The sequence below is a fragment of the Diceros bicornis genome, chromosome X (assembly GCF_020826845.1).
Source record: "Diceros bicornis minor isolate mBicDic1 chromosome X, mDicBic1.mat.cur, whole genome shotgun sequence".
Classification (NCBI taxonomy): Eukaryota; Metazoa; Chordata; class Mammalia; order Perissodactyla; family Rhinocerotidae; genus Diceros; species Diceros bicornis.
Window position 1 is genome coordinate 45,527,947 of NC_080781.1, and position 26,869 is coordinate 45,554,815.

At 42.4% G+C, this 26,869-nt stretch overlaps 1 protein-coding gene across 7 annotated transcripts in view; it reads right to left on the reverse strand.

The window, feature by feature from the left end:
• GNL3L (G protein nucleolar 3 like) overlaps window positions 1-23,698 on the reverse strand; it is a 40,613-nt gene extending 16,915 nt beyond the window's left edge. The window contains exons 1-10 of one of the 7 annotated variants that reach the window (XM_058535899.1): window positions 23,599-23,698; window positions 23,137-23,327; window positions 22,184-22,301; window positions 20,833-20,923; window positions 12,751-12,791; window positions 11,696-11,794; window positions 10,818-10,934; window positions 9,950-10,033; window positions 9,649-9,784; window positions 8,593-8,696 (exon numbers count right to left, since the gene is read on the reverse strand). In XM_058535899.1, coding sequence (XP_058391882.1) covers window positions 8,593-8,696; window positions 9,649-9,784; window positions 9,950-10,033; window positions 10,818-10,934; window positions 11,696-11,794; window positions 12,751-12,791; window positions 20,833-20,923; window positions 22,184-22,240 — 729 coding nt within the window. In that variant the 5' untranslated portion in view covers window positions 22,241-22,301; window positions 23,137-23,327; window positions 23,599-23,698. The other 6 variants (XM_058535900.1, XM_058535901.1, XM_058535902.1 and 3 more) reach the window with 6 other exon arrangements.
• Window positions 23,699-26,869: the final 3,171 nt, after the last annotated feature.

Sequence of the window (26,869 nt, forward strand, 5' to 3'; positions counted from 1 at the left end):
AAAGAACAAAGCTGGAGGCATCACAATCCCTGACTTCAAAATATACTGCAAAGCTATAGTAATCAAAACAGCATGGTACTAGTATAAAAACAGACACACAGATCAATGGAACAGAACTGAAAGTCCAGAAATAAAACCACACAGATGTGTGGTCACATCAAAGATTAGACAGCTAATCTTTGACAAAGGAGCTAAGAACATACCATGGAGATAGGAAAGCCTATTCAGTAAATGGTGCTGGGAAAACTGGACAGCCAACATGCAAAAGAATGAAAGTAGACCATTATCTTTCGCCATACACAAAAATTAACTCAAAATGGATCAAAGACTTGAATGTAAGACCTGAAATGATAAAACTCCTGGAAGAAAATATAGGCACTACACTCTTTGACATCAGTCTTAGAAGGACCTTTTAGAATATCATGTCTACTCGGACAAAGGAAACAAAAGAGAAAAAAAACAAGTGGGACTTCATCAGACTAAAGAGCTTCTGCAACACAAAGGAAACCAGGATCAAAAGGAAAAGACAACCCACAAACTGGGAGAAAATATTTGCAAATCATATACGCAGCAAGGGGTTAATCTCCATAATATATAAAGAATTCACACACAACTGAACAACAAAAGAACAAACTACCCGATCAAAAAATGGGCAGAGGGAGTGACGTCAGCATCATGGCGGAGTGAGCTTTCCCGTGAATTCTTCCCCCACAAGATACAACAAAAGTAACAGTCACAGACCAACAACGGAATCCCAGACAGTGAAAAGCTAGAGCGGAGGGATCCACACTGCCGCACATCTGAGAGCGGAACGTGCTGGGTCCCCGGAGGAAGTGGGGAGAGGTAAGGAGAACTCCGCTCCCTCCCCATCAGATCAGCGATCCGGTCCGCGCGGCTCCCAGAGAGGGGGGAGGGGCGGCCCTCGGCGGGAAACTGTAGCTCTTCGGGCTCTCTCAGCCAGTGGGAAACTCCCGCACAGAGGGCTCAGAGGAGCCACAGGGCTACCATCAACATCTGAGCAACCCAGAGAGCGGATAAAGAGGGGCAAACGAGAAGCCTCCCACGTCAGGGACCCAGAGGGCAAAAGAGAGAGCTCCCCCCTCCCCGCAACCCGGAGTCTGCAGCTCGACCAGATCTAGCGGTCCGAGGCAGACCTGAATAAACTGGACTGGACCCGTGGATCGCAGTGGGGAAAAAAAACAAAACAAAACAAAACAAAACTGCGGATCGCAGCAGAAAAACTGGGGCAGAGTGCAGGGGGCTTAGACTACACAGCCCTTTACCACCAGACAGTGGCGGCAGGTGGAAATTGCAACCAGAGACTTCCAGGATGAGGAAAATCAAAACCATCACAGGAACCACAATGCAAAAATATATGAAATCACCAGACCAGAAACAAAATGACAAGCACCCAGAAATCAATCCCGAAGACACAGAAATCCATAAACTAAATGACAGAGATTTCAAAATAGCTATCATAAAAACACTCAACGAAATACGAGACAACACAGACAAACAATTAAATGAGATTAGGAGCTTCTTCACAAAAGAGATTGAAATCATAAAGAAAAACCTATCAGGGCTGATGGAGATGAAGAACACAATGGAGGAGATAAAGGAGAATCTGGAATCTTTAAAGAACAGAGCTGACAATATGGAGGAAAGAATTAGTACTTTAGAGGATAGGAATACAGATATACTCCAGATGGAAGAAGAGAGAGAACTAAGACTAAAAAGAAATGAAGAAAGACTCCGAGAAATATCTGACTCTATTAGAAAATGTAACATAAGAATTATAGGTATTCCTGAGGGAGAGGAGAGGGAAAGAGGAACAGAGAGCCTATTCAAGGAAATAATAGCTGAAAATTTCCCAAATCTGGGGAAGGAGCAGGAAATACCAGTAAGCGAAGCCAACAGGACGCCTATATATATTAACAGACAAAGGCCTTCACCACGACACCTAGTGGTAAGGCTAGCCAGGGTCAACGACAAAGAAACAATATTAAGGGCAGCTAGACAAAAACAAAAAATAACGTACAAAGGAACTCCCATCAGGCTCTCAGCGGATTTCTCAACAGAAACTTTTCAGGCTAGAAGAGACTGGAATGATATATTCAAAATACTAAAAGACAAAAACTTTCAGCCAAGAATACTCTATCCAGCAAAAATATCCTTCAAATATGATGGAGAAATAGTAACTCTCCCAGATAAACAAAAGCTAAGGGAGTTCATGGCCACGAGACCGCCACTACAAGAAATACTCAAGAAGGCCCTCAGGCCTGAAAACAAGAAGAGAAAGGGAACACAAAGCTTGGAGGAAGGAGAAAAGTAGGTAGACAAAATCAGAGAAATAGTAGATCTTTACCGGAATAGGTTAGCAACCACTTAAATACTAAACTCAAAGATCAAAGGAAGAAATTCACCAAAAATAAATTTAACCTCATCACTGTAAACACACAGCCACAACACAAGATAGAATAAGGTATAACAAGAGCAACTTAGAAGGGGAAGAGGAAAGTGACTGAATTGACTTAGTATAAGGAAATAGGAGGCTATCAGAAAATGGACTATCTCATACAGAAGATTTTTCGCCCAAACCTCAAGGTAACCACTAAACAAATAATCAAATTAAAACCACATATGATAAACAAAGAGAAAACTAGAAGAATCATAAGACAGAACAACCAAACTGAATTGGCAGTTCAAAACAAATGGGACAAGAAACAAAGGAAATGCAAAAGAACCAGAAAATAAGTGACAAAACAGCAACATTCAACCCTCATATTTCAATAATTACCCTAAATGTAAATGGATTGAACTCTCCAATCAAAAGATACAGAGTGGCAGGATGGATTAAAAAGCAAGACCCAACAATATGCTGCCTTCAGGAAACACATCTTAGCACTAAAGACAAGCACAGGCTCAGAGTGAAAGGATGGAAGACAATACTCCAAGCTAATGGCAAACAAAAGAAAGCAGGTGTTGCCATACTCATATCAGACAAAGTAGACTTCAAGATAAAACAGGTTAAGAAAGACAAAGAAGGGAAATATATAATGATAAAAGGGACACTCCATCAAGAAGACATATCACTTATAAATATATATGCACCCAACATAGGAGCACCAATGTACATAAAACAACTATTAACAAACCTAAAAGGAGAGAAATCAACAACAACACAATAATAGTAGGGGATCTTAACACCCCACTTACAGCAATGGATAGATCATCCAGACAAAAAGTTAATAAAGAAATAGTAGACTTAAATGAAAAACTGGACGAGATGGACCTAGTAGACATATACAGAGCACTCCACCCAAAAACAGCTGACTACACATTCTTCTCAAGCGCGCATGGAACATTCTCTAGGATAGACCATATGTTGGGAAACAAAGCAAGCCTCAATAAATTTAAGAAGATTGAAATCATAACAAGCATCTTTTCAGACCATAAGGCTATGAAACTGGAAATGAACCAGGAAAAAAAAACTGGGAAAGTGACAAAAATGTGGAGATTAAACAACATGCTACTGAACAACCAATGGATCATTGATGAAATTAAAGGAGAAATCAAAAACTATCTGGAAACAAACGAAAATGATAACATGCCATATCAAACCATATGGGACGCAGCAAAAGCGGTCCTGAGAGGGAAACTCATAGCGATACAAGCCCACCTTAACAAACAAGAAAAAGCCCTAATAGGCAACCTTAAATTACACCTAACAGAACTAGAAAAAGAAGAACAAACAAAGCCCAAAGCCAGCAGAAGGAGATAAATAATAAAAATCAGAGCAGAAATAAATGATATTGAGACCAAAAAAACAGTAGAAAGGATTAATGAAACAAAGAGTTGGTTCTTCGAGAAGATAAACAAAATCGACAAACCCTTAGCCAGGCTAACTAAGAAAAAAAGAGAAAAGGCTCAAGTAAATAAAATTAGAAATGAAAGAGGAGAAATTACAACGGATACCATGGAAATACAGAGGATTATAAGAGAATACTACGAGAAATTATATGCCAACAAATTGGACAATCTAGAAGAAATGGATAAATTCTTAGACTTATACAACCTCCCAAAATTGAACCAAGAAGAAATGGAGAATCTGAATAGACCAATCACAAGTAAAGAGATTGAAATAGTAATCAAAAACCTCCCAAAAAATAAAAGTCCAGGACCAGATGGCTTCTCCAGTGAATTTTACCAAACATTCAAAGAAGATTTAATACCCATCCTCCTCAAACTATTCCAAAAAATAGAGGAAGATGGAACACTTCCTGAATCATTCTATGAGGCCAACATCACCCTGATACCAAAACCAGACAAAGACAATACAAAGAAAGAAAATTACAGGCCAATATCGCTGATGAACATTGATGCAAAAATCTTCAACAAAATATTGGCAAACCGAATACAACAATATATTAAAAAGATCATACACCATGATCAAGTGGGATTTATACCAGAGACGCAGGGATGGTTCAACATCCGCAAATCAATCAACGTGATACATCACATCAACAAAACAAAGAATAAAAACCACATGATCGTCTCAATAGACGCAGAGAAGGCATTTGACAAGATACAACATCCATTTATGATAAAAACTCTCAATAAAATGGGAATAGAAGGAAAGTACCTCAACATAATAAAGGCCATATGTGACAAACCCACAGCTAACATCATACTCAACGGGGAAAGACTGAAAGCCATTCCTCTGAGAACAGGAACGAGGCAGGGCTGCCCACTCTCACCACTCCTGTTCAACATAGTACTGGAGGTTTTGGCCAGAGCAATTAGGCAAGAAAAAGGAATAAAAGGAATCCAAATAGGTAACGAAGAAGTGAAACTCTCACTATTTGCAGATGACATGATTGTATATATAGAAAACCCTAAAGAATCTGTTGGAAAACTGTTAGAAACAATCAACAACTACAGCAAAGTTGCAGGGTACAAAATCAATCTACAAAAATCAGTTGCATTTCTATATGCTAATAATGAACTAACAGAAAGAGAGCTCAAAAAGATAATACCATTTACAATTGCATCAAAAAGAATAAAATACCTAGGAATAAATCTTACCAAGGAGGTGAAGGACCTATACAATGAGAACTACAAGACATTATTGAGGGAAATCTACGATGACATAAAGAAATGGAAAGATATCCCATGCACGTGGATTGGAAGAATAAACATAGTTAAAATGTCTATATTACCTAAAGCAATCTACAGATTCAATGCAATCCCAATCAGAATCCCAATGACATTCTTCACAGAAATAGAAAAAAGAATACTAAAATTTATATGGGGCAACAAAAGACCCCGAATAGCTAAAGAAATCCTAAAGAAAAAGAACAAAGCAGGAGGCATCACAATTCCTGACTTCAAAACATACTACAAAGCAATAGTAATCAAAACAGCATGGTACTGGTACAAAAACAGACACACAGATCAATGGAACAGAATTGAAAGCCCAGAAATAAAACCACACATATACGGACAGCTAATTTTCGACAAAGGTGCTAAGGACATGCAATGGAGAAAGGAAAGTCTCTTCAATAAATGGTGTTGGGAAAACTGGACAGCCACATGCAAAAGAATGAAAGTGGACCATGTGCTATCGCCATTCACAAAAATTAACTCAAAATGGATCAAAGACCTGAAGGTGAGACCTGAAACTATAAAACTCATAGAAGAAAATATAGGCAACACACTATTTGACATTGGGTTTAAAGGAATCTTTTCGGATGACATGCCTACCCAGACTAGGGAAACTAAAGAAAAAATAAACAAGTGGGACTTTATCAGACTAAAGAGCTTTTATAAGACAAATGAAACCAGAATCAAGATGAACAAACAACCAACCAGCTGGGAGAGAATATTTGCAAAACATACATCTGACAAGGGGTTGATCTCCATAATATATAAAGAACTCACACAATTGAACAACAAAAAAACAAACAACCCGATCAAAAAATGGGCAGAGGAAATGAACAGACACTTCTCCAAGGAAGATATACAGATGGCCAATAGGCACATGAAAAGATGCTCAACATCACTAATCATCAGGGAAATGCAAATCAAAACAACACTAAGATACCACCTCACGCCCGTTAGAATGGCTATAATCACCAAGACAAAAAACAACAAATGTTGGAGAGGATGTGGAGAAACAGGAACCCTCATACACAGCTGGTGGGAATGCAAATTGGTGCAGCCTCTATGGAAAACGGTATGGAGATTCCTCAAAGAATTAAAAATAGAGATGCCCTATGATCCAGCCATCCCACTACTGGGAATCTATCCAACGCACCTGAAATCAACAATCCAAAGAGGCTTATGCACCCCTATGTTCATTACAGCATTATTCACCATAGCCAAGAAGTGGAAGCAACCTAAGTGTCCCTCGACTGACGATTGGATTAAGAAAATGTGGTATATATATACAATGGAATACTACTCAGCCATAAAAAAAGACGAAATCGTCCCATTTGCAACAACATGGATGGGCCTGGAGCGTATTATGTTAAGTGAAATAAGCCAGAAAGAGAAAGACAAACACTGTATGATCTCACTCATATGTGGAATATAAACCAACACATGGACAGAGAAAACTGGACTGTGGTTACCCGGGAAGTGGGGGTGGGGGGTGGGCACAAGGGGTGAAGGGAGTCATATATGGGGTGATGGACAAACAAAAATGTACAACCCAAAATTTCACAATGTTAGAAACCATTAAAATATCAATAAAAAAAAAAAAATGGGCAGAGGATATGAACAGACATTTTTCCAAAGAAGATATACAGATGGCCAATAGGCACATGAAAATATGTTCAGCATCACCAATCATCAGGGAAATGCAAATCAAAACTGCACTAAGATATCACCTTATACGCATTAGAATGGCTATAATCACCAAGTCAAAAAATAACAAATGTTGGAGAGGTTGTGGAGAAAAGAGAACACTCATACACTGCTGGTGGGAATGCAGACTGGTACAGCCACTATGGAAAACAGCATGGAGATTTCTCAAAAAGTTAAAAATAGAAATACCGTATGATCCAGCTATCTCACTACTGGGTATTTATCCAAAGAACTTGAAATCAACAATTCAAAGAGACTTATGCACCCCTATGTTCACTGCGGCATTATTCACTATAGCCGAGAAGTAGAAGCAACCCAAATGTCCATCAACTGATGATTGGATAAAGAAGATGTAGTATATATTTACAATGGAATACTACTCAGCCATAAAAAAAGACAAAATCGTCCCATTTGCAACAACATAGATGGACCTTGAGGGTATTATGTTAAGCAAAATAAGCCAGACAAAGACAAACACCATATGATCTCACTCATATATGTGGAAGATAAACTAACACACAAGACAGAGAGAACAGTTTAGTTGTTACCAGGGGGAAGGGGGTTGGGGGGTAGGCACAAGGGGTGAAGGGATGCATTTATATGGTGATTGACAAATAATAATGTACAACTGAAATTTCACAATGTTATAAACTATTATGAACTCAATAAAAAAAAGTGATTGAGAAACAAAAAAAAGGTAGATCTCTATAGAAAGATCTCCAAGAAAAACAAAAAAGGAAGTCACAGGATGACATATATGATACTCCCAAACATTATTTTCTCTTTATATTTACATTCACATATATATAAAGCTCAGAAAAACATCTGGAAGGATACACACCAAACTGACAATGGTGGTTACCTCTGGGTGTGGATAAAGGACACTGGAATTAGGGGTACTGGTGAAAGGATATTTAAGCTTTATCTATAATTGTTTTCATTTCTTCTGCTTTATTTTTTACACCTGGTGCAAAGCTGAAAAAATGTCCCCCAGCACCCGGTTTCTCTCCCTAGAAGAAACCAACGTTTCTGTATACTTTAATATTTTACAATGAAAATGCATTTCTGTATTTATATAATTAGAAAGTATTGTGATTTGCTTTAAAGAGAAAAACGAATGGAGGCATATATATATATTTTGTGTGTGTGTGTGTGAGGAAGATCAGCCCTGAGGTAACATCCGCGCTAATCTTCCTCTTTTTGCTGAGGAAGACCGGCTCTGAGCTAACATCTATTGCCAATCCTCCTCCTTTTTGTCCCCCAAAGCCCCAGTAGATAGTTGTATGTCGTGGTTGCACAACCTTCTAGTTGCTGTATGTGGGACGCGGCCTCCGCGTGGCCGGAGAAGCAGTGCGTCGGTGCGCGCCCGGGATCCGAACCCGGGCCGCCAGCAGTGGAGCGCGCGCACTTAACCGCTAAGCCACGGGACCGGCCCTGAGGCATATATTTTTAAAAGTTAACAAACAGTTGACTATATTTTCCAAATTTTCTATAGACAGTATGTATTATTCTTACATCTGGAAAAAAAATGCTTCTGGAGGAGCAATAATATAGGAAGGAGTGAAATGAAACTAATATTAAGAAGTCATCCAGTAAAGCATAAAGCTCAAAGTTGAAGGCCCAGTTCAATTACCAAGTGGCCGGAGGCCTGGGTCCAGTCACGATCCCTCAACCCTCACCCCAGGCTACCCTGAAAGAGGCTAGATGCCCCTGGCCCCAGCTTACCAGGTTTTTGACCTGATGCTGGGTACTGGCCTTGAAAGCCACAGTTGGCAGCTCATTCCGAAGGTAATCCAGCCACTTTTCCACAACCTCCTTGGGGACAAGGTCTGGGGAAAATAGGAACAGATAGGACTGGTAAGGAGAACATCACCTAGATGGCTCACTCCAAAGACACATCCACCTACACCCAATGCTAGGCCCACCTCCTGCCAACAGATGCCAGTCCCTGTCCAGTCCCCAGGTTAGAGTTAGAAAGGACAATCTAGTCTAGGGGACCAGTTGACCCTCCCTGAAGGGACTTCTGTTCCCTCATGGAAAATGGGCAAACTAGCTGTTTGGTCCCAGAGTCCCAGAGGCCTTCCTTCCAAGACAGGGAGCTCAGGGTGCCAAAGGCCTCCAAAGGATTATGTTTACCATCCCCTCTCTGGATCATTCTAGGTTGGGCCAAATGTCAAGAATAACTCTGACAAGAGTGACTACCATTTGTGAAGTACTGACCATGTATGTACCCAGCACTTTACCATTAATTCTCACAACAACCCTGTGAGGTTGGTACAACGATAGCCCATTTTACAGCTAGAGAAACAGAAGCTCTCAGGTGACATGACTCGTCCAAGATACCAGAGAAAATAGACAGCACAACTGAGCTAAGACCCAGACCGGAGTGACTCCTGAGCCCACATGCTCTTCTGCCCTAGTCTTTGGGTTCAGCTTAGGGGAAACAGAAACTCTCCAAGGTAGGCCAGTCACAGACAAGGCTAAAAATGGCAAGAACAGGGGACTAAAAGGCAGATAGACTTGGACTCCATTCCCAACTTCTGCTACACTGTGTGTGTGTGTGTGTGCGCGCGCGTGCGCGTGTGCGTGTGTGTGTGTGTCTTTAGAGAAAAGTGACTTCACCTCTCAGATTCCTGGCTTTAAAAACTGGAGTAAGAATTCCTACCTCACAGAACTGTTATGAATACCACTGAGTTGCTGGGTCTCGGGGTCTGGTCTGAGCCAGTTTTTCAAGAAGGCCTGGCCCCTGTCCTGCCTTACCCAATCCTGCCCAACACCCACCAATCTTGTTCAAGACCAGGACCAGCTTCTTGTTGCCTTCTGCCCGCAGTACAGCCTCCTCCATTTGGAAGCAACGGCAGCCCAACGGGTCCCTGGCATCCAGGACTTCCAGAATCACATCCGAGTATTCCACCACCTGCAGGGCAGAGGATGGGTGATGAAGGCAGGGAAGGACTGGGTAGCAATTACACAGGCCCATGAAAGAAAGGTCTCCATCTCAGTCAGGAAAAACAGAAATGGAGAGGAGATGGAACTGGATTGGTGCCCTCCCTAAAGGGCCTTAAGAAATGGGTCCCCATACCTTACGGAACTCCTTGTAATAAGCCTTCCTTGTGGCCTCATCATCCAGCAGAGGAAACATATTTAATTCCTGCAAAACCTTTTCCTAAAGGAAAAAAAAGAGAATGGTCCAGGGGAAGAAAGAGAGAGTGAGAGCCAGGGCTTTAGAAACCACGGGAGGCTGGGGTAGCCATGTGAGTCCCAGCCCACTGAAGAGTAGCTTTGACCAGCCAACAAAGCCAGGAACTAGAAGAAGAATGGATAGACCCACATGGTGCATGTATATGCCTATGTGTAAGTGTGTGTTTGAGCACCAGCTAGAGGCCTTAGTGTGCACATGGGTGTGTAAGGGAGGAATGTGAGAGGGAGATGTAAGCGAGAAAAACAATCTATGGGGGACACAGGATGGGGGAGGCAAAATAAGTACTTTATGTTAGAAAAGGGACTATGAGTTAAAAAGCACGTATTCTGTGAGAGGAGAATATATGCCAAAAAGGCAGTAAGAAGTCCTAGAAGGAAGATGACATCCCCTCACATATACTCCTCTCTTAACCCTTCCTTCGTACCCTCACTCCCTCTCTCCGCCCCCATGCCCTAGTCCTATGTCTCTCCGCCCCCATTCCCAACCCCTAGTCTTTGGGTTCCAGTTTGGGAGAGGACCTATCCAGGGTTGTCCAGTCACAGATAAGGCTCAAAATGGCCCTTTACCTCCTTCTCATCCTCCCTCCCTCCCTCTCTCCCCATTGTTTCCCATCCTCTCTGTACTGATTCCTTACTTGCCCTCCAACAATTTCACACCCTTCCTCTTTCCCTTTCACAGAGCAATGGCAAAAGATGCTTTTGAGTAAACCCACACCAGTCCTACCCAGGGGCAAAGGCTGCTCTCTTACCTTGCGTTCAAACTCCTCCTGGCGTCGCAGGACATCCTGACAGTAGCTCTCGATGGTCCTGCGTCTGTGTCTCTCTTGTTCCCGGGCAGCCTGCTGCTTCTCTCTCATCTCCTCAACCTGACAAGTGAACAAACACCGGTACTGTAGCTGACTAGCTCTGCAACCTAAGAGAGGGATGGGAGACCAAGAGTAACAGGGAGTGGGTGACAGAGGGAGAAAACAGTGTGGCATGGCAGAGGCGGAAGGAGCAAGGATACAGGGAGGGAGCAGACATGACAGTAGGAGATAAGGGGTTTGAGAGAAAGAAAAAGACAGAGAGATGAAGGAAGGGAAAGCGTGGCAGAGAACAATTAAAAGAGGGTATGTGAAGCTGAGAGAGAATGTGTTCTAGGCAAAGGGAACCACTTAAGACCAGAGGGGTAAAGAGGACAAGGTCCCGGGATCCTCCATCATTTAAAAAGCAGGAAGCGGAAGGAGCAGCAAGAGAGACTGGAAAAGAGGAAGGAGGACACCCAGGAGAGTGAGATGACAAGAAAGTCAAAGTGAGAGTGTTTCAAGAAAAGCACCGTCTCAAATGCTGAGAACTTGGATAAGATGGGGGAAGAAAACTATCCAACAGTGTGATGTCAGAATACGCGCTGGTGAGACTGGCAGGGGTCATTTCCATGAAGCACTGGGAACATAAGCTGGAGAGCAATGGACTGGGAGGTGAGCGAACGGAGACACTAAATCAAGTATCAAAGCAACCACCCTCTCTCCTCCTTCCACAAACAGCCTCAACAACCCTAACAATTCTGGCCTTTGCCCTTCCATTCACCACTTCTGTGGACCTGGAAGTCGAGCCAGGCCTTCTCTCTCCCCCAAGGTGAAGGGCTTACCCTCTTCTTCTTTAATTCAGCCTCCCGATTGGCATGATCATTGGAGTGAACAAACTGGGGAGCGGAGGCCACTCTGGAGGCTGCTTTCTTCCCATTCTGCTTTACAGGCTAGTCACCACACAAGAGGCAAAAATCAAACAGAGGTAATGAACCCATGGAAATCACCCCTCTCAGGGGGTTAAAGCTGCTCAAAAGTATAGTTATGGGGGGAAAGAGAGGAGTAAGCAAAAAGAAGGGCTCTGTCCCTGGAGGTCTGCCTATTTGGCTAGAGAGAGAGACCCTCCCTCCCCTAGCCAGTCAGGGACTGACTGAAGAACCCCAGGAAATGGGGGGTGAGGTGGGGTACAACTGGGAGGGTTTCCCAAGTAAAGGCCAAGGGAAAAGCTAAGTACCTCCCAAAGTATGGTCCTTGGACCAGCAGCAGCAGCATCACCAGGGAACTTCTTAGAAAATACAAATTATCGGATGCCATGACAGACCTACTGAATCAGAAACTCAGGGGTGGGGCACAGCAATCTGTGTTTTAACCGGCCCTCCAGGTAATTCTGGAGGGCCAAAGTTTGAGAACTTTAACCATGCTAAAATTTGAGAACCACTGCTCTGGTCCAAGTCTTACTTGTCTACACCTTTCCTAGCAGGACCAGGAGATCCAGGAGCTAGGGCCAAAGATTATGTTTTGGCCTCCCTCCTCTATGAGCAATAGGGACTTGGGAATCAGACAGACTGAAGTGCCAGGTGTGCCACCTTGAACCTAGGAACTTTCTCAGCGAGGCTCAGCTTCTTCTTAAAAAATGGTATGATGACAATACCCACCAAGGTATATGAAACACAAAGCAGCATATGGCTTATGTTGGAAACTTAATAAATGCTGCGGATTCTCTACTGCAGCCACCCAGGAGGGAAGGAAAGCCAAATCTACTGATTCCAATGTGGTGCTCTGTCTAGAGTCACCCCACTTCTACTGGGTTTTATGGGCCTCTTCTAGAGCAGGCAACCTGTTCCTGACATTACCTCCAACAATTGGTATACCTTACCTGACGGTAGGGCCAACTTACCTTCTTGCAGCCTTTGGAACCTTTACCTGGCTTTTTATTCTCTACGAAAAAAAAAAAAAGCCATCATCCACCTACCCAATACTTGTTGATACCTTAATGGAGGCCAGGCCACGCTGATAACCCAAGGAAACCTCAGACACCATGTCTGTCTAGGCCCAGTACAAGACAGACACAGCAATGGCAGCAACAGTGTCAGAGGAAGCACTGGATATAACGTTTGGGGCATTATTCCATTGCAAACTGAAAAAATTCTTAAGGGAATCCTGTGAAGAGAGTGATCTGAATGTGCACTTGAGACTCCTTTCTCTTCCCCAGCTTCTGGCTGGGGCAACACAGTAATTTTGGCACCAGGCTGAGGTGGAGGCTGGCAGTATGGGAAGGTGATCTGAGAAGTCCCAGCTGGCTAAGCCAAGGTAGATGCCCTCAACACGTGGGGAGAGAACTGCTGACCCTGGCTCAGGCCATTGCCTCCAAAGGGACTTTCTCTATACAGCTAAACTGTGGTGTCCCTTGGATACAAGGAGGAGAGAGCACACCTTCTCTAATCACGCCTTAACGAAGCCCAGAAACTTAAGAGGCCTCTCCCCTCTTCAATGAGAAGTCCCATCTGTCATCCTTTCACAGCTGGCCTCCTGGGGAAGAATGACTTCCCTTAATTCTCACCACCTGCAAGGGGGGCTAAAGGAATTCCTAGAGGGGGAGGTTCTGGAAGGTCAGGATATATACAAACAAATATAAGAGCAGCTTGAGATTACCAGACAGAGAACAGGCTCCCCAACCACATTAGGTGGTTCACACTGAGGCAGAGTTAACGTAGGAAACAGAGAATTTAAATACTACTACAAATTCTTAAGGAGATTCAAGAAGATACTTCAAAGGAACTGCAAAAAAGATTCCCAAAACTTGATAATGAACAATAATTCAATAAATGTAGTGAAAAACATTAACAGACATCACTAACAACCAAATTAAAAAGCCAGAAGATCAAGGGAAGAGCTTGCTTAAAACAGAACAAAAATCCAAAGAAATGAAAATTATGAGTAAAAATAGAAAACAGAGAATGGATTCAGGAGAGCTAATATCTAAATAACAGGAGTTCCTGAAAGACAAAAAGGTATAAATGGAGAAGCTATTAATTTTTAAAATAATAAGTGAAAGTTCCTTAAATTGAAAACAAGCTTGAGGTTTCAGATTAGAAAGGCTCATGGAGCATCAAGATTAAGAAAAAAGACATATCCTGGGCATATCTTGATGAAATTTCTGAACTCTGATCTCTGAAAGAGAAAAATCTTATAAACTTCCAAACAGAAGGAGTTTCCAACAAAGGCAAGAGAAGCAGATAGCCTTTTCAAATCTACAACTCTGAACACTTAAGACAGAAGAATAACCATTACGAAGTTATGAGACAAGGGACTGTGTTCCAAACTGAATTCCCGTACCTGACCAACAGATCACTCTTACATGAAGGTAAAAGACAGACATTTTCAGATGTGCAAAGATTACCACCTGTGTTCCTTTTCTGGTAAAACTACTTGAGGAAGTATACTAGCAAAAATAAAAATTAAATCAGAATAAAGATCTCAAGCTAAAGGAAACAAATAATGGTGGACAGGAAATCTATTAAAATTTATCATTAAATCTAAAAAAAAAATGCTAGTAATGTGGCTAAGAACTATAATACATATTAAGAAAAGATTTTTAAAATCCAGGAAGTATATCATAAGGAAATAGCTCAGAACAAAAATACCAAATTATTTCAACAAAATCCAGGAATCAAGCAATGGGGGTTGGAAAAGGAAAAGCATGAAAGCATGCTAAAGGTCTCATTTTGGAAGGGTAGGACAAAAATAGTTATTATTTAACTTCGGTAAAGTGATAGAGAAATTCAAGTTTAATTATGTTTGATATAAATATGAATGCAATTACCAACATAACTTTAATTACTGGTGGAAGATTTTTTTAAAACTTGATCAATTTTTAAAAAGTAAATAAAGGAATAAGAGGAAACAAAAAATGTAAAATAAAATGGCTGAAATTAGACCAAACATATTAGTTATCAAAATGAACGTGAATGGGTTGAATTTCCCTGTAACAACAACAACAAAAAAAAACAGACCCCAAGTCTCCTTTTCTTCCAAAGAACTCATGTTGCAATGAAAAGAATGTGAGGTTTGGAATGAACCAGGTCTGGCCATTCTACTCAGCAATTTCCATCTGCCTAACTTCCTGGAAACTGAGGGCCTACACTGGATACAAGCACACAATGAAAGAAAATACATCACTTAGACAGGGGGAAAAAACATCTGCTTCGGGGGGAGGAGAGAAGGGGAGGAGGGGCAAGGTGCACTCATCACTCACAGCACCACAGCACCCAGGACCCTCTGCTAATCTGTTTTTTAACATTTTCAGAGAGAAAACTGCTACCATTTGTAGCCAGCCAGACCTAGGTCCCTATTCTGGCTCAATAGCTACCTAGCTATATGACCTGGAAGAATTTTCTTAAATCTCTCCGAGCCTCAATGTCTCCATCCACCAACAACATCTAAGTCAAACTCACCAACTCTCATATTAATACTACTCAAAGGCAGATCTCTCCATTCACCCATCATCTCCCGTACTCTCACCTTACATCCCCACACACTCAGCCTGGCACTGACTCCACTCCCTATCCTCCCTCTGCTCCTGCTTCAAACTTCCCACTGTGCCCTCTGAAACTCCCACTTGGGAGATCAGCACTCCCCTAATTCTTCCATCTCTCCTTGGGAACAATTCCCCAACGTCCTGCCTTAGTGGATACTCACTTCTTCCCTGAGAACACTGCTTCACCTGCAGGCCTCTGGAAAGGTGGTAGCTGTTTAATCTGGCACATAAATACTTTGGGGCCAGGAGGTAGAGGAGGTGTCCTCCAGATTCACCATTGCCAAACTAAGACTATTTCTCCCTCTTGTTATAAAAAGAAAAAAAAAAAAAAAACAGGAAAAAAAATCCTGCTTTTTTTGAGGCCACTGCTATGCCTGTCACCTATGAGTCACTTTTCCTGATTTATTGAAGCACCTGGCTCATAGCTTTACTTTTGACCCAACTCCTGCCATCATCAACCTGGATAACCTTGGTGATCACTGGGCCCCTTCCAACACTCGGGTTTCCTACCTCCTCAACATCCTCACTTCCAGGGACCACCACTCCATGCAGCCACCTGCTCACCCACTGCTATGGTGACACCTATGATCATCATCTGTAACTGCGTGGACTTCAGAAAGCAGTCTCAGACACCCCTCTCAATTATCTTCAAGCTCATTTGTTCAACCTCCTAGTTCAAGCTGATTTGTTCAACTATCAACAAGCGCATTTGTTCAAGTCTTCTAGAGACTTCCAAAACACTGAAGCCTCCACTTGGTTCCTTATTCATCAGCCACCCCGCTTCCCTCCCTGTGCAACTTACATTCCACAGTCTGTCTGTACAATGGATTATATACCTGTGCCACCAATCACTGATGGATATAAATCTTTTAAGTGATAAAACACACCCTCCTTTTTAATAACCATTCAAAAATGTACAACAATTGAAGCTGCATTTGAACACTCTTTGTAGGGCTCATCGATAACCTTCCCAGATTTAATTATTATCATTACCATTTGGGTCCAAGGCATCTTTAGCCGAGAACACAGGGAGCTACACCATGTAGCACCTCCCCCATCTTCCACTGCAATCATTCCAGTTAGTCTCATAATTACTTTAGCTGTAATTTACCAGTGAAAGTCTTTGTTTGGTGTGCACATGTGAAGTTTTTCTATTTAATTTAACGTTCACCATTTTTCCCACTAACGTAGATGGGCATGATTGCTCTTTAACAGGTAATACAGTCAAACAGTTCCAAAATAAAAAGGTGTATTTTGAGGTCTCCCTCCCACACTTGTCCCTAGCCACTGCAGTCCCCTCACTGCCACAAGAAACCACTTTAGTAGTTTATTGTGCATCATTCAGTTTCTTTATGCAAATACAAATATATATTCTTATTTCTCCCCGTTCTCTCTCATTGAAAGCAACACACTATATACTCCTGTCAGCAACTTGCTCTTTTCACTTAACAAATCCTGAAGATCTTTTCATCTAATAGTTTTTCCCTACAATACAGTCTTTCCATATAGTCTTTCCATACAATACTTCCTCATTTTTCTAAACTGCCAGGGTTTTTTTGTATGCATATACTCCATTTAACCAGCTAAGTATTGTTTTTTTCATCACTATCAATAATTCTATTATCATCTGGTATTTGATGTTCTTAAATAGAGTATAATTAATTTTGTTCATTTTTCTTGTTACTTGAAAAAAAATGATTATTTGCTTTTGGTATTAACATAACCAAAGTGAGATTCTTGATGAAAGTTTTTATAATTATATAAAGTAAATGTATTGAATTTTTTTTCACCAAGCTCTACATAGGCAGGGCCACCATTCACACAGAATATAGGCATATCTCATCTTATTGTGCTTCACTTTATTACGTTTTGCAGATACTGCATTTTTTACAAATTGAAGGTTTTTGACAACACTGCATTGAGCAAGTCTACTGGCACCTTTTTTCCAACAGCATTTGCTCACTTCTTGTCTCTGTGTCACATTTTGGTAGTTCTCACAATATTTCAAACTTTTTTATTATTATATGTTTGTTATGGTGATATGTGATCAGTGATCTTTGATGGTACTATTGTAATTCTATTGGGGCACCACGAACTTCGCCCATATAAATAAATGTTGTGTGTGTTCTGACTGCTCCACCGACTGGCCATTTCCCCATCTCTCTCCATCTCCTCGGGCCTCCCTATTCCCTGAGACACAACAATATTGAAATAAGGCTAATTAATAACCCTACAATGCCTCTATGTGTTCAAAGGAAGAGTCGCATGTCTCTCAGTTTAAATGAAAAGCTAGAAATAATTAGGCTTAGTGAGGAAGGCATGTTGAAAGCCAAGATAGGTCGAAAGCTAGGCCTCTTGAACCAAACAACTAGCCAAGTTGTGAATGCAATGGAAAAGTTCTTGAAGGAAATGAAAAGTGCTACTCCAGTGAACACACTAATGATAAGAAAGCAAAACATACTGCTAATATGGAGAAAGTTTTAGTGGTCTGGATAGAAGATCAAACACGTCACAACATTCCCTTAAGCCAACGCCTAATACAGAGCAAGGCCCTAACTCTCTTCCAAATTCTATGAAGCTGAGAGGTAGGGAAGCTGCAAAAGAAGAGTTTGAAGCTAGCAGAGGTTGGTTCATGAGGTTTAAGGAAAGAAGCCATCTCCATAACATAAAAGTGCAAGGTGAAGCAGCAAGTGCTGATGCAGAAGCTGCAGCAAGTTATCCAGAAGATCTAGCTAAGATAATTACTGAAGGTAGCTACACTAAACAACAGATTTTCAATATAGATGAAAACAGCCTTCTATTGGAAGAAGATGCCATCTAGGACTTCAGTAGCTGAAGAGGAGAAGTCAATGCCTGGCTTCAAAGCTTCAAAGGACAGGATGACTCTCTTGTTAGGGGCTAGTGCAGCTGGTGACTTTAAGTTGAAGCCAATGCTCATTTACCATTCTGAAAATTCTAGGGCCCTTAAGAATTATGCTAAATCTACTCTGCCTACACTCTATAAATGGAACAACAAAGCCTGGATGACAGCATATCTGTTTACAATATGGTTTACTAAATATTTTAAGCCTACTATTGAGACCTACTGCTCAGAAAAAAGATTCCTTTCAAAATATGACTGCTCATTGACAATGCACCAAGTTACTCAAGAGCTCTGATGGAGATGTACAACGAGATTAATGTTGTTTTCATACCTGCTAACACAACATCCATTCTGCAGCCCATGGATCAAGGAATAATTTCAACTTTCAAGTCTTATTATTTAAGAAATACATCTTATAAGGCTATAGCTACCATAGATAATGATTCCTCTGATGGATCTGGTCAAAGTAAATTGAAAACATTCTGGAAAGGATTCACCATTCTAGATGCCATTAAGAACATTCATGATTCATGGGAAGAGGTCAAAGTATCAATATTAACAGGAGTTTGGAAGAAGTTGATTCCAACCCTCATGGATGACTGTGAGGGGTTCAAGACTTCAGCAGAGGAAGTAACTGCAGACGTGGTGGAAATAGCAACAGAACTAGGATTAGAAGTGGAGCCTAAAGGTGTGACTGAATTGCTGCAATTTCATTATAAAACTGTAATGGATGAGAAGTTGCTTCTTACGGATGAGCAAAGAAAGTGGTTTCTTGAGAAGAAATCTACTCCTAGTAAAGATTGTTAAAATGATGACAAAAGACAGAATATTACATAAACTTAGTTGATAAAGTAGCAGAGGGTTTGAGAGGATTGATTTCAATTTTGAAAGAAGTTCTACTGTGGGTAAAATGCTATCAAACAGCATCGTATACTATAGAGAAATATTTCATGAAAGAGTCAATCGATGTGGCAACCTTCACTGCTGTCTTATTTTAAGAAATTGCCACAGCCACCCCAACCTTCAGCAACAACCACCCTGATCAGTCAGTAGCCATCAACATCGAGGCAAGACCCTCCACCAACAAAAAGATCACAACTCACTGAAGGCTCAGATGATGGTTAGCATTTTTTAGCAATAAAGTATTTTTTAATTAGGGTATGTACATTGTTTTCTTAGACATAATGCTATTGCACACTTAATAGACTACAATATAGTGTAAACATAATTTTTATATGCACTGGGAAACCAAAAAATTCATGTGACTCACTTTATTGTAATATATACTTTACTGCAGTGGTCTGGAACCAAACCCACAATATCTCCAGTATGGGGCCACTGGATTACACAATTCTCATCTAATCTACCCAGTATGCTATCCAAATGTTATCATTTTCTACCTGGACTATGGCAGGATAAAGGTGGGAAGCACAGAACAAGACCTGCCCTAATGCCCCTGACTTTCCTCTTACATGGGAGTCTGTGTATCACATTTGTCTTCTCCCTCTAGGCTATAAGCATTGTGGTGGGAGGACAGGGAATTGAGTTAGCACTACAAACTGAGACATTCTAGTGCCTGGCACACAGTAAGTACCAAATAGCTATGCCTGGTCACGCTGGGCCCTTGGGACACAAAGATGAACCAGATGTGGGTAAGAAGTTAAAAGTGTAGTAAAGGAGACAGACCCAATCACACAGCGTCAATAGCCCCAGTTCCTATGGGTGCACAAATGAGTGGAAACCAAGGGAGGAGATTAACAGGAAGGGATTCCAAGAGGAAGTGATGCATAAATTGAAATCTGAAAAACAAGCAAGAGTTATCCCGTTGAAGAATGAGGGGGAAGAGAGGGAAAGAGTCCCGAAGGCAGAAAGAACAGCAATTTGTCCACATTGTCTGTTTTACAGTTAAGAAAAATCCAAAGCTCAAGGGAAGTCAAACAATAATTTAGTGGCAGGACAATGTAAACATCCTCTGAGGGACTAAATTCCACAGAGAAATGAAGAGACTGAACTTTTAAGCCAATACTTAGAGCTCTTATTATGTGCCAGGCACTGTTCTAAGTATTTCACCCATTCCAATTCATTAAATCCTCACAAAAACGCTATTAGGTAGATAGTATTATTATCCCCGTTTTATAGATAAGGAGACTGAAGTTAAGTTACCGCCCCCCAAGGCCATACTCTTCTAGTAAGCAGAAGAGCTGAGATTCAGACTCAGTCTGGCTCCAGAGTTCATGCTGTTAACCACTGGTACAATTTATGGTACCAACTTAAAGGTACAACTTATAAAGAAAAATATTAGGGCATGTTAGGGTTATAGGCCGTGTGATATGGTATTTACTGCTATTCACCTCAGATCAAGTCTCTTAACCCTGCTGAGCCTGTTTCCTCGTCTGTAAAATGGGAATGGGGGATAAAAGGAGTATTACCTCACAAGAAAGTTGGGAAGACAACAATGATACCATATGTAAAAGACAGACTGATCTAGTACACCCTGGCCAATTTTTAAAAGTTGCTATGAAATACTATGAATATTCATTAACGCTTAGGATTGGGAAGGGGTGGTAAAAGAAACTCACTGTGTCTAAGTTTCATCATGATGACCAGCTTGAAAGCAGGTAGGTTCAAATCTGCAGGCTTTCTTCCTGTTGGAATGCGAGAAGAACCAATCTGAAGACAGAGCAGGGAATCACAATGTCACAAGCTCCCTCTGAGCCCTCAAAAGGCAAAATAAAATTTTAAAGAACTTGATAAGGAAGCCCTAACAATTAGAGGAACTGGGAGAAGGAGCTATACCAGAGCTCGGGCCTGGTATGGCAGAATCTACACAAGGAAGACAGCATCACACTACCCAAAGGGAGGCTAGGTCTAAACCTCTCTTCCTGGGTGGATTCAGTGCCTCAATGCATCAGATGAGGTTCTTGGTCCTCAATCCTCCACCCTGTAGTGTTATATGCTAGGTAAGGAACTCACACTAAACCTCTCTATACTGAGGGGAGGGTGGTATGCAAGGACGATCTGTTTCTACATAAGGTGTTAATAGTACCTCTTTTCCCAAGTAGGGGGTTCTGTGTCTCATCTACCCTGGAAATGGGGGAAGGCAGATCCCAGGAGTCTACCCTGGGGAAAAAGGACCTCAGAACAGGGCTTTTTATCTGTGTGTCTATGTGGACTGAAGGCAGTGCAAGATCTTCAGGGAAGGGAGAAAAATCTGTGCCTGCATATGTGGTTGGGGCCTGTTCCTTAGTGATTGGGGGAGGCAGGATGCCTTCTGTCACTCTACTCTGGGGTACAGAGGAACTGGGGAAACTGGCACAGTGGCCGTGTGCACCTCTGCTGCATTGGAGAGAAGTGCAGGTCTGTACAACTCTAAATTGTGCAGAAGGGGGTCCTAGGTCTCTTTACCCTGGGGAGGGCTGTGGGGTGGGATTAATATGCCTGTCTCCACTACAAGGTGACAATAGTGCCACACTAACAAAGCGGGGAATTATACAGGTTTGCATGAGTGGGGTCTGCACCTTGCCCACAGTGGGCTATTCAAGACCCTTCCATGGGAGGTGGGATGGGGATGAGCTGTTTATCTCTTGTATCGTTTGAAGTCAGCAGTGTGATAACATTGAAGGGAATAGAACCTCTGGTTCTCTGCATGGGGCGGGGGGCAGCAACACAGCTATAAATTCAATGGATCAGCCCTTACACTTGGGTGGAGGGGTCCTGTGTTTTTACACTGGGTGGAGAGAAAGAGATCTGAGCTCCTCTACCTTGGGTAAGGGAGGAGCCCATATGCATGTACTGTGGGGTGATCAGTGATGTCAATGCCTCTAAACACGGAGGGAGAGCTGCACCTCTCTGCATCCTCGGGGTCTCTCCTTTGCTACATTTGGTAATTCTAAATCCTTGGGGGAGGGGGGAAGGATGAGCTGTGTCTACCTCAAAAGGAGAACGAATCTGAGCCCCTCCACTCTGGGGGCCCCAGAAGAGGTACATCTGACAGTCTCTTCGTGGGCTTAGGTCTGTTCCTGTTTGCTGCAGGGCATTTTGGGGTAATCTGTAAAAAATTTACAAATTCTGTAAACCAGCGCCTCCTGGAGGGGGGAGTTAGGTCTGATTTTCCACAACGGGGACTCACTCTAGCCTAGGAGGAGGCGGAAATCTGCGTGGTTCTCGGTGGGCTGAGGCTTGTGCCTCCAATCACTTCGAGGAGGGGTGATCTACCATCTTTGCAGGAACGGGGGCGGGGCTTCCATCAATTAGTTACACCGGGGGGAGACAGGGAGGCCTCTAGGTCTTGACACGAAAGGAAGGAGGTTCCCTACCTCTGTATATTAAAAGTTTCTGAGCTTCTCTATACTGGTAGTTGGGAGGGGTAGGAATTCATCAAAGCATCTGTCCTAAGGGAAGAGGTGCGTCGAGGCGGTCGTGTGTGCCTTAGTGCCGGTAGAGGTCTACGCCGTTGAGCCTCGTAGAGAGGATGTTTCTATACGGGCGGGTCCAATGTGGTCACACGTTCAGTGGGTCGACATCTGTCTACACAGGGAGAGTGCGGAATGGAGCCGCACTATCCTAAAGGGAGCAGAGCACCAGACACTTCTCCACACAAGCGGGGTCTGTGACTCTACACACTGTGTCCGGGGGTCTACACTTGTCTAGATGGGGCGGGGCCGTGCCCCTCTACCCCGCAAGAGTACATGTGGGCGCATGTCCACGTGCGGAGCGATCCCTGCCCCTCAACTGGGCCCTTCTACCCTGGAAAGGAGCGGGCCCTTTACCTCTCTATTCCAGGGTGGAGGGCGCCTCTGGTTTCACCTCAAATAGACGATCCATGCGGCGCGGCCGGCTGAGTGAGCGCTCACCATGAAAAACAGAGGAGAGTCGTCTCTTACCTCCACTTCCGGCGGGGAGCTGAGAGGAGAGGACAGCACGACAACACGGTTGGCACAGAGACTGCGCTCGCTCCGCTAGTCTCTGACTTCCGGATACCAGCCTCAAGGCGCTGGCTCCCGCCGTGCGACCCGGGAGGCGGGGCTTCGGATTGACGGCTCGTGTCCCTTCCCCGCCACCGCGCTGGCCCCGCCTCCAGGTTGCCCCATAAGGTAAGGAAATAGCCAAGGGGTTAGGCGGGAGGGAGGAGGCGGGGAACCGGGGAGGGGGAGAGGGGGGAGGCGGGGAACCGGGAGGGGGTGGGGAGGGAGAAGGAGAGAGGGAGTGAGGGAGGAGACGGGGAACCTCGGGCGGGTGGGAGGGTGGGGGGAAGGAGGAGGCGGGGAACCGGGTGGGGGGCAGGGAGGAGGCGGGGAACCGGGAGGGAGAAGTGGCGGGTCGACTGCTGTGGCCATATAACCTACTTCTAAGCCAAGATCTTGTCTACGCGTGTGTAGCTAAATATGCATGTTCCCGAATCTTAGTGACCAGGCGATCACAATGACCGCATCAGATAAGGGTGGGGATCGGTGTCTTTGTCTACAATGGAAGATGGCGTCGGGCAGGGTGTGAGAAAATGGCCGCCGGGGTCACATGTCTTGCCCGGTATTCTCCACCTGAAGTGACTTGGTTAACTGTTCCCAACAACCTTCCCGGCTTATAGGACCCCAGACAAACCCTGAGGCAGCCACTCCCAGCTCTTTCTGCGGAAGCTCAGATCCGTGGCCAGGCCCTGGAGCCGAACAACTGGAAGCCTCTCCCACCCGTTTGCCCTCCTCCGCTAATCCTCCCTCCTCCCCTCAGGCCCCGGAGCGGCATCCGCAGAAAGGAATGAATTTGTGTCTTTGGAGTTGGTGCAAATAAGGGTTTCTTCAGAAACCATCTCGAGGAGCTCCTGACCTGGCTGGAGAATGAGGTTTCCCCCTAAAAACAGTGAATATTAGTCTGAAAATGTCTTCTTCCTGATAATTTAATTCCAGCCCCTCCTCATCCTCTAGCCTAACGTTTGGGGTGGGACCGAGTCCCTCTACCCCAAGGTTTTGTGCCTCCACCTCTAGCACAGCCAGGCGGAAAATGACTCCCTCTGCTTATTCCTACTCCATATATACACAGGATTCACTGCCCCTACATCCTTGCAAGGCTTCTAACCTCTCACCCTAGAGAAACAAAAAACTCCTCTGAACCCCAAACCAGTCCTGGCCACCAAATTCTTCCTGTTTCTTTAGGACCTAACTCTTGTCACTTCTATGAACTTTTCCAGCTGAGTTAAAAACTCAGAGCACCTTGTTGCACTTATCACTTAATACTGTAATCATTTATGAGGCTGGGTGTCTCCCAGGAGAGTGAACTCCCTGACACAAGTTCCATATATCTTTGAGCCCTCAACGAAACCCAACAAGACTGGTACAAGGCAGGCTTCAGCAAATGTTTGTTAAATGGGTAAGTTTATAGGCCTGCACCACAAATCAATGGGAAATGGACATTGTAGTAGATAGCATTGGGAAATTTGGCTCACGGTAAGGAGAAAAATAAAATTGGATCCCCACTTATTTCCACATAAGAAAGTGGAGAATATCTCTGTGACCTAGGACTGGGGAAGGACTTTTTAAACAAAGTCCCAAGTGCACAAACTATGAGGAAAAAAATTGTAGTGAAATCTTTGATAGGAGTGAAAATTGGTATTACTACTTTGGAAAAAAATTAGGAAGTATCCAGAATAGTTGAAGATGGCCCAGCAATTCTACTGTGACAGATGTATATATGTATTTATCCCCTAGACTTTAAGTCCTAGAGAAATTCTTATGCACAAGGAGGCATGTGCAAAGAATATTCATTGCAGAAATGTTTGTAATAGGGAAAAAAATCTGACCAATCTAAAGGTTCATCAACAGTTCATCAAAGGTTCATCAAGGAGAATGAATAAATAAATAGTGGTATAGCCGTACAACAGAATATAACAGTGGAAAAAATGAATCAGAGTTGCACATATCAACCTAGATAAATTTCAAAAACACAATGCTGAGATAAAATACAAGTTGTAGAAGGACACATGAAGTGTGAGACCATTTATATAGATTTTTAAAATCTAGAAAATAATGCACTATGTTGTTTATAGATTGTATAGATATATAAACAATATTTTTAAAATAAGGGAATTAAATACCAAATGCAGAATGGTGATCACCTCTGGGAAAGAAAACAAAAGAATAGAATGAGGGAGATACACAGAGGACTTCAACTGTTTGTCTAATATTTTATCTGGGTAATAAGTACATGGGTGTGTGTTACATTATTCTCTATACTTATTTGTATGCCTGAAATATTTCATCATTTTTTTTAGAAAGACTACGAGGATCTACAACAAAATTAATGGTGGTTAAATCTGGATCAGTGGTTCTCAAACTTTGACCAGCATCAGAATCACTTGGAGGGCTTGTTAAAACACCAGTTGCTGGGCCCCAAGCCCAGAGTTGTGTTTCAGTAATTCTGGTGTAGGGCCCAGGAATTTGCATTTCTAACAAGTGCCCAAGTGGTGGTGATGATGATGATGACGATGAAGAAGATGATGAAGCTGCTGCTGCTGCTAGTCCAGGTACCACATTTTGAGAACCACTGACAGAGAAAATGAGATAATCAGTTAATTTAGTTTTCTTCATTGTGCTTTTCTATGTTTTCCACGTATTCAATAAACATGTATTACTTTAGGGAGTGGGTTGTTTTTTTAAACTCACTTTCATCTCTACTTCACATTCTCATTTCTGTCTTGTAGGCAACCATTCTAAGGTGTTTTATGAGTATCTTTTTGTTTATATGTATTCTTGCAAAATATATATCGTTGTTTTATGTGCATGTATTTTCCCCCAATTTTTATTTTTCAATTTTTCAAAATTTGGAACAGTTGAAAGAATAGTACAGTGAAAGCCCGTATACCCTTAATGTTTTGCCAGATTTGCTCTACTTCTCTTTATATGTGTATGTATACATTTTCTTTTTTGATGAACCATTTGAAAGTTGCAGGCAGTATAGCACTTCACCCCTAAATACTTCAGCACACATCTACTAGAATAACGACATTCTTCTCCATAACCACAATACCATTATCACACCTAAGAAAATTTCACAATAATTCAATAATACTATCAAAGATACCCTATATTCATATTTTCCAGTTGTGCCCAAAATGTTTTTAGACTTGCTCTTATTTTTTGATTCCAGGATCTAATCAAGGTTTATGCATTATGTTTCGTTGTTGTATCACTTGAACCTCTTTTAATCTAGAACAGTACCCCTCTATTTTTTGTGTGTGTTTTAAATGACACTGATATTTTTGAAGAGTTCAGGCCAGTTGTCTTGTAGAATGTCCCACATTCTAGATTCATCTGCTCTTTCCACATGATTAGATTCAAGTTAAATATTTTCAGCAATAACAGTACATAGGGGATATTGTTTACTTCATATTGTATCACCTCAGAGGCACATAACAGCAGATTGGCCCACTATGGAGGATGCTTTGTGTGCGTGCATTTTTATTTTACATAAATGATATCTCATTGTGTTTTTTACTTTTTTCGTTCAGCCTTGTGTTTTTAAATCTATCCATATTGCTGTGTATACATCTAATCCATTGCCTCTAACTGCTAATGCTAACCAGTGTGCCTTCCCTACATTTTCCCTGAATATTCCCTCAGTGATGGA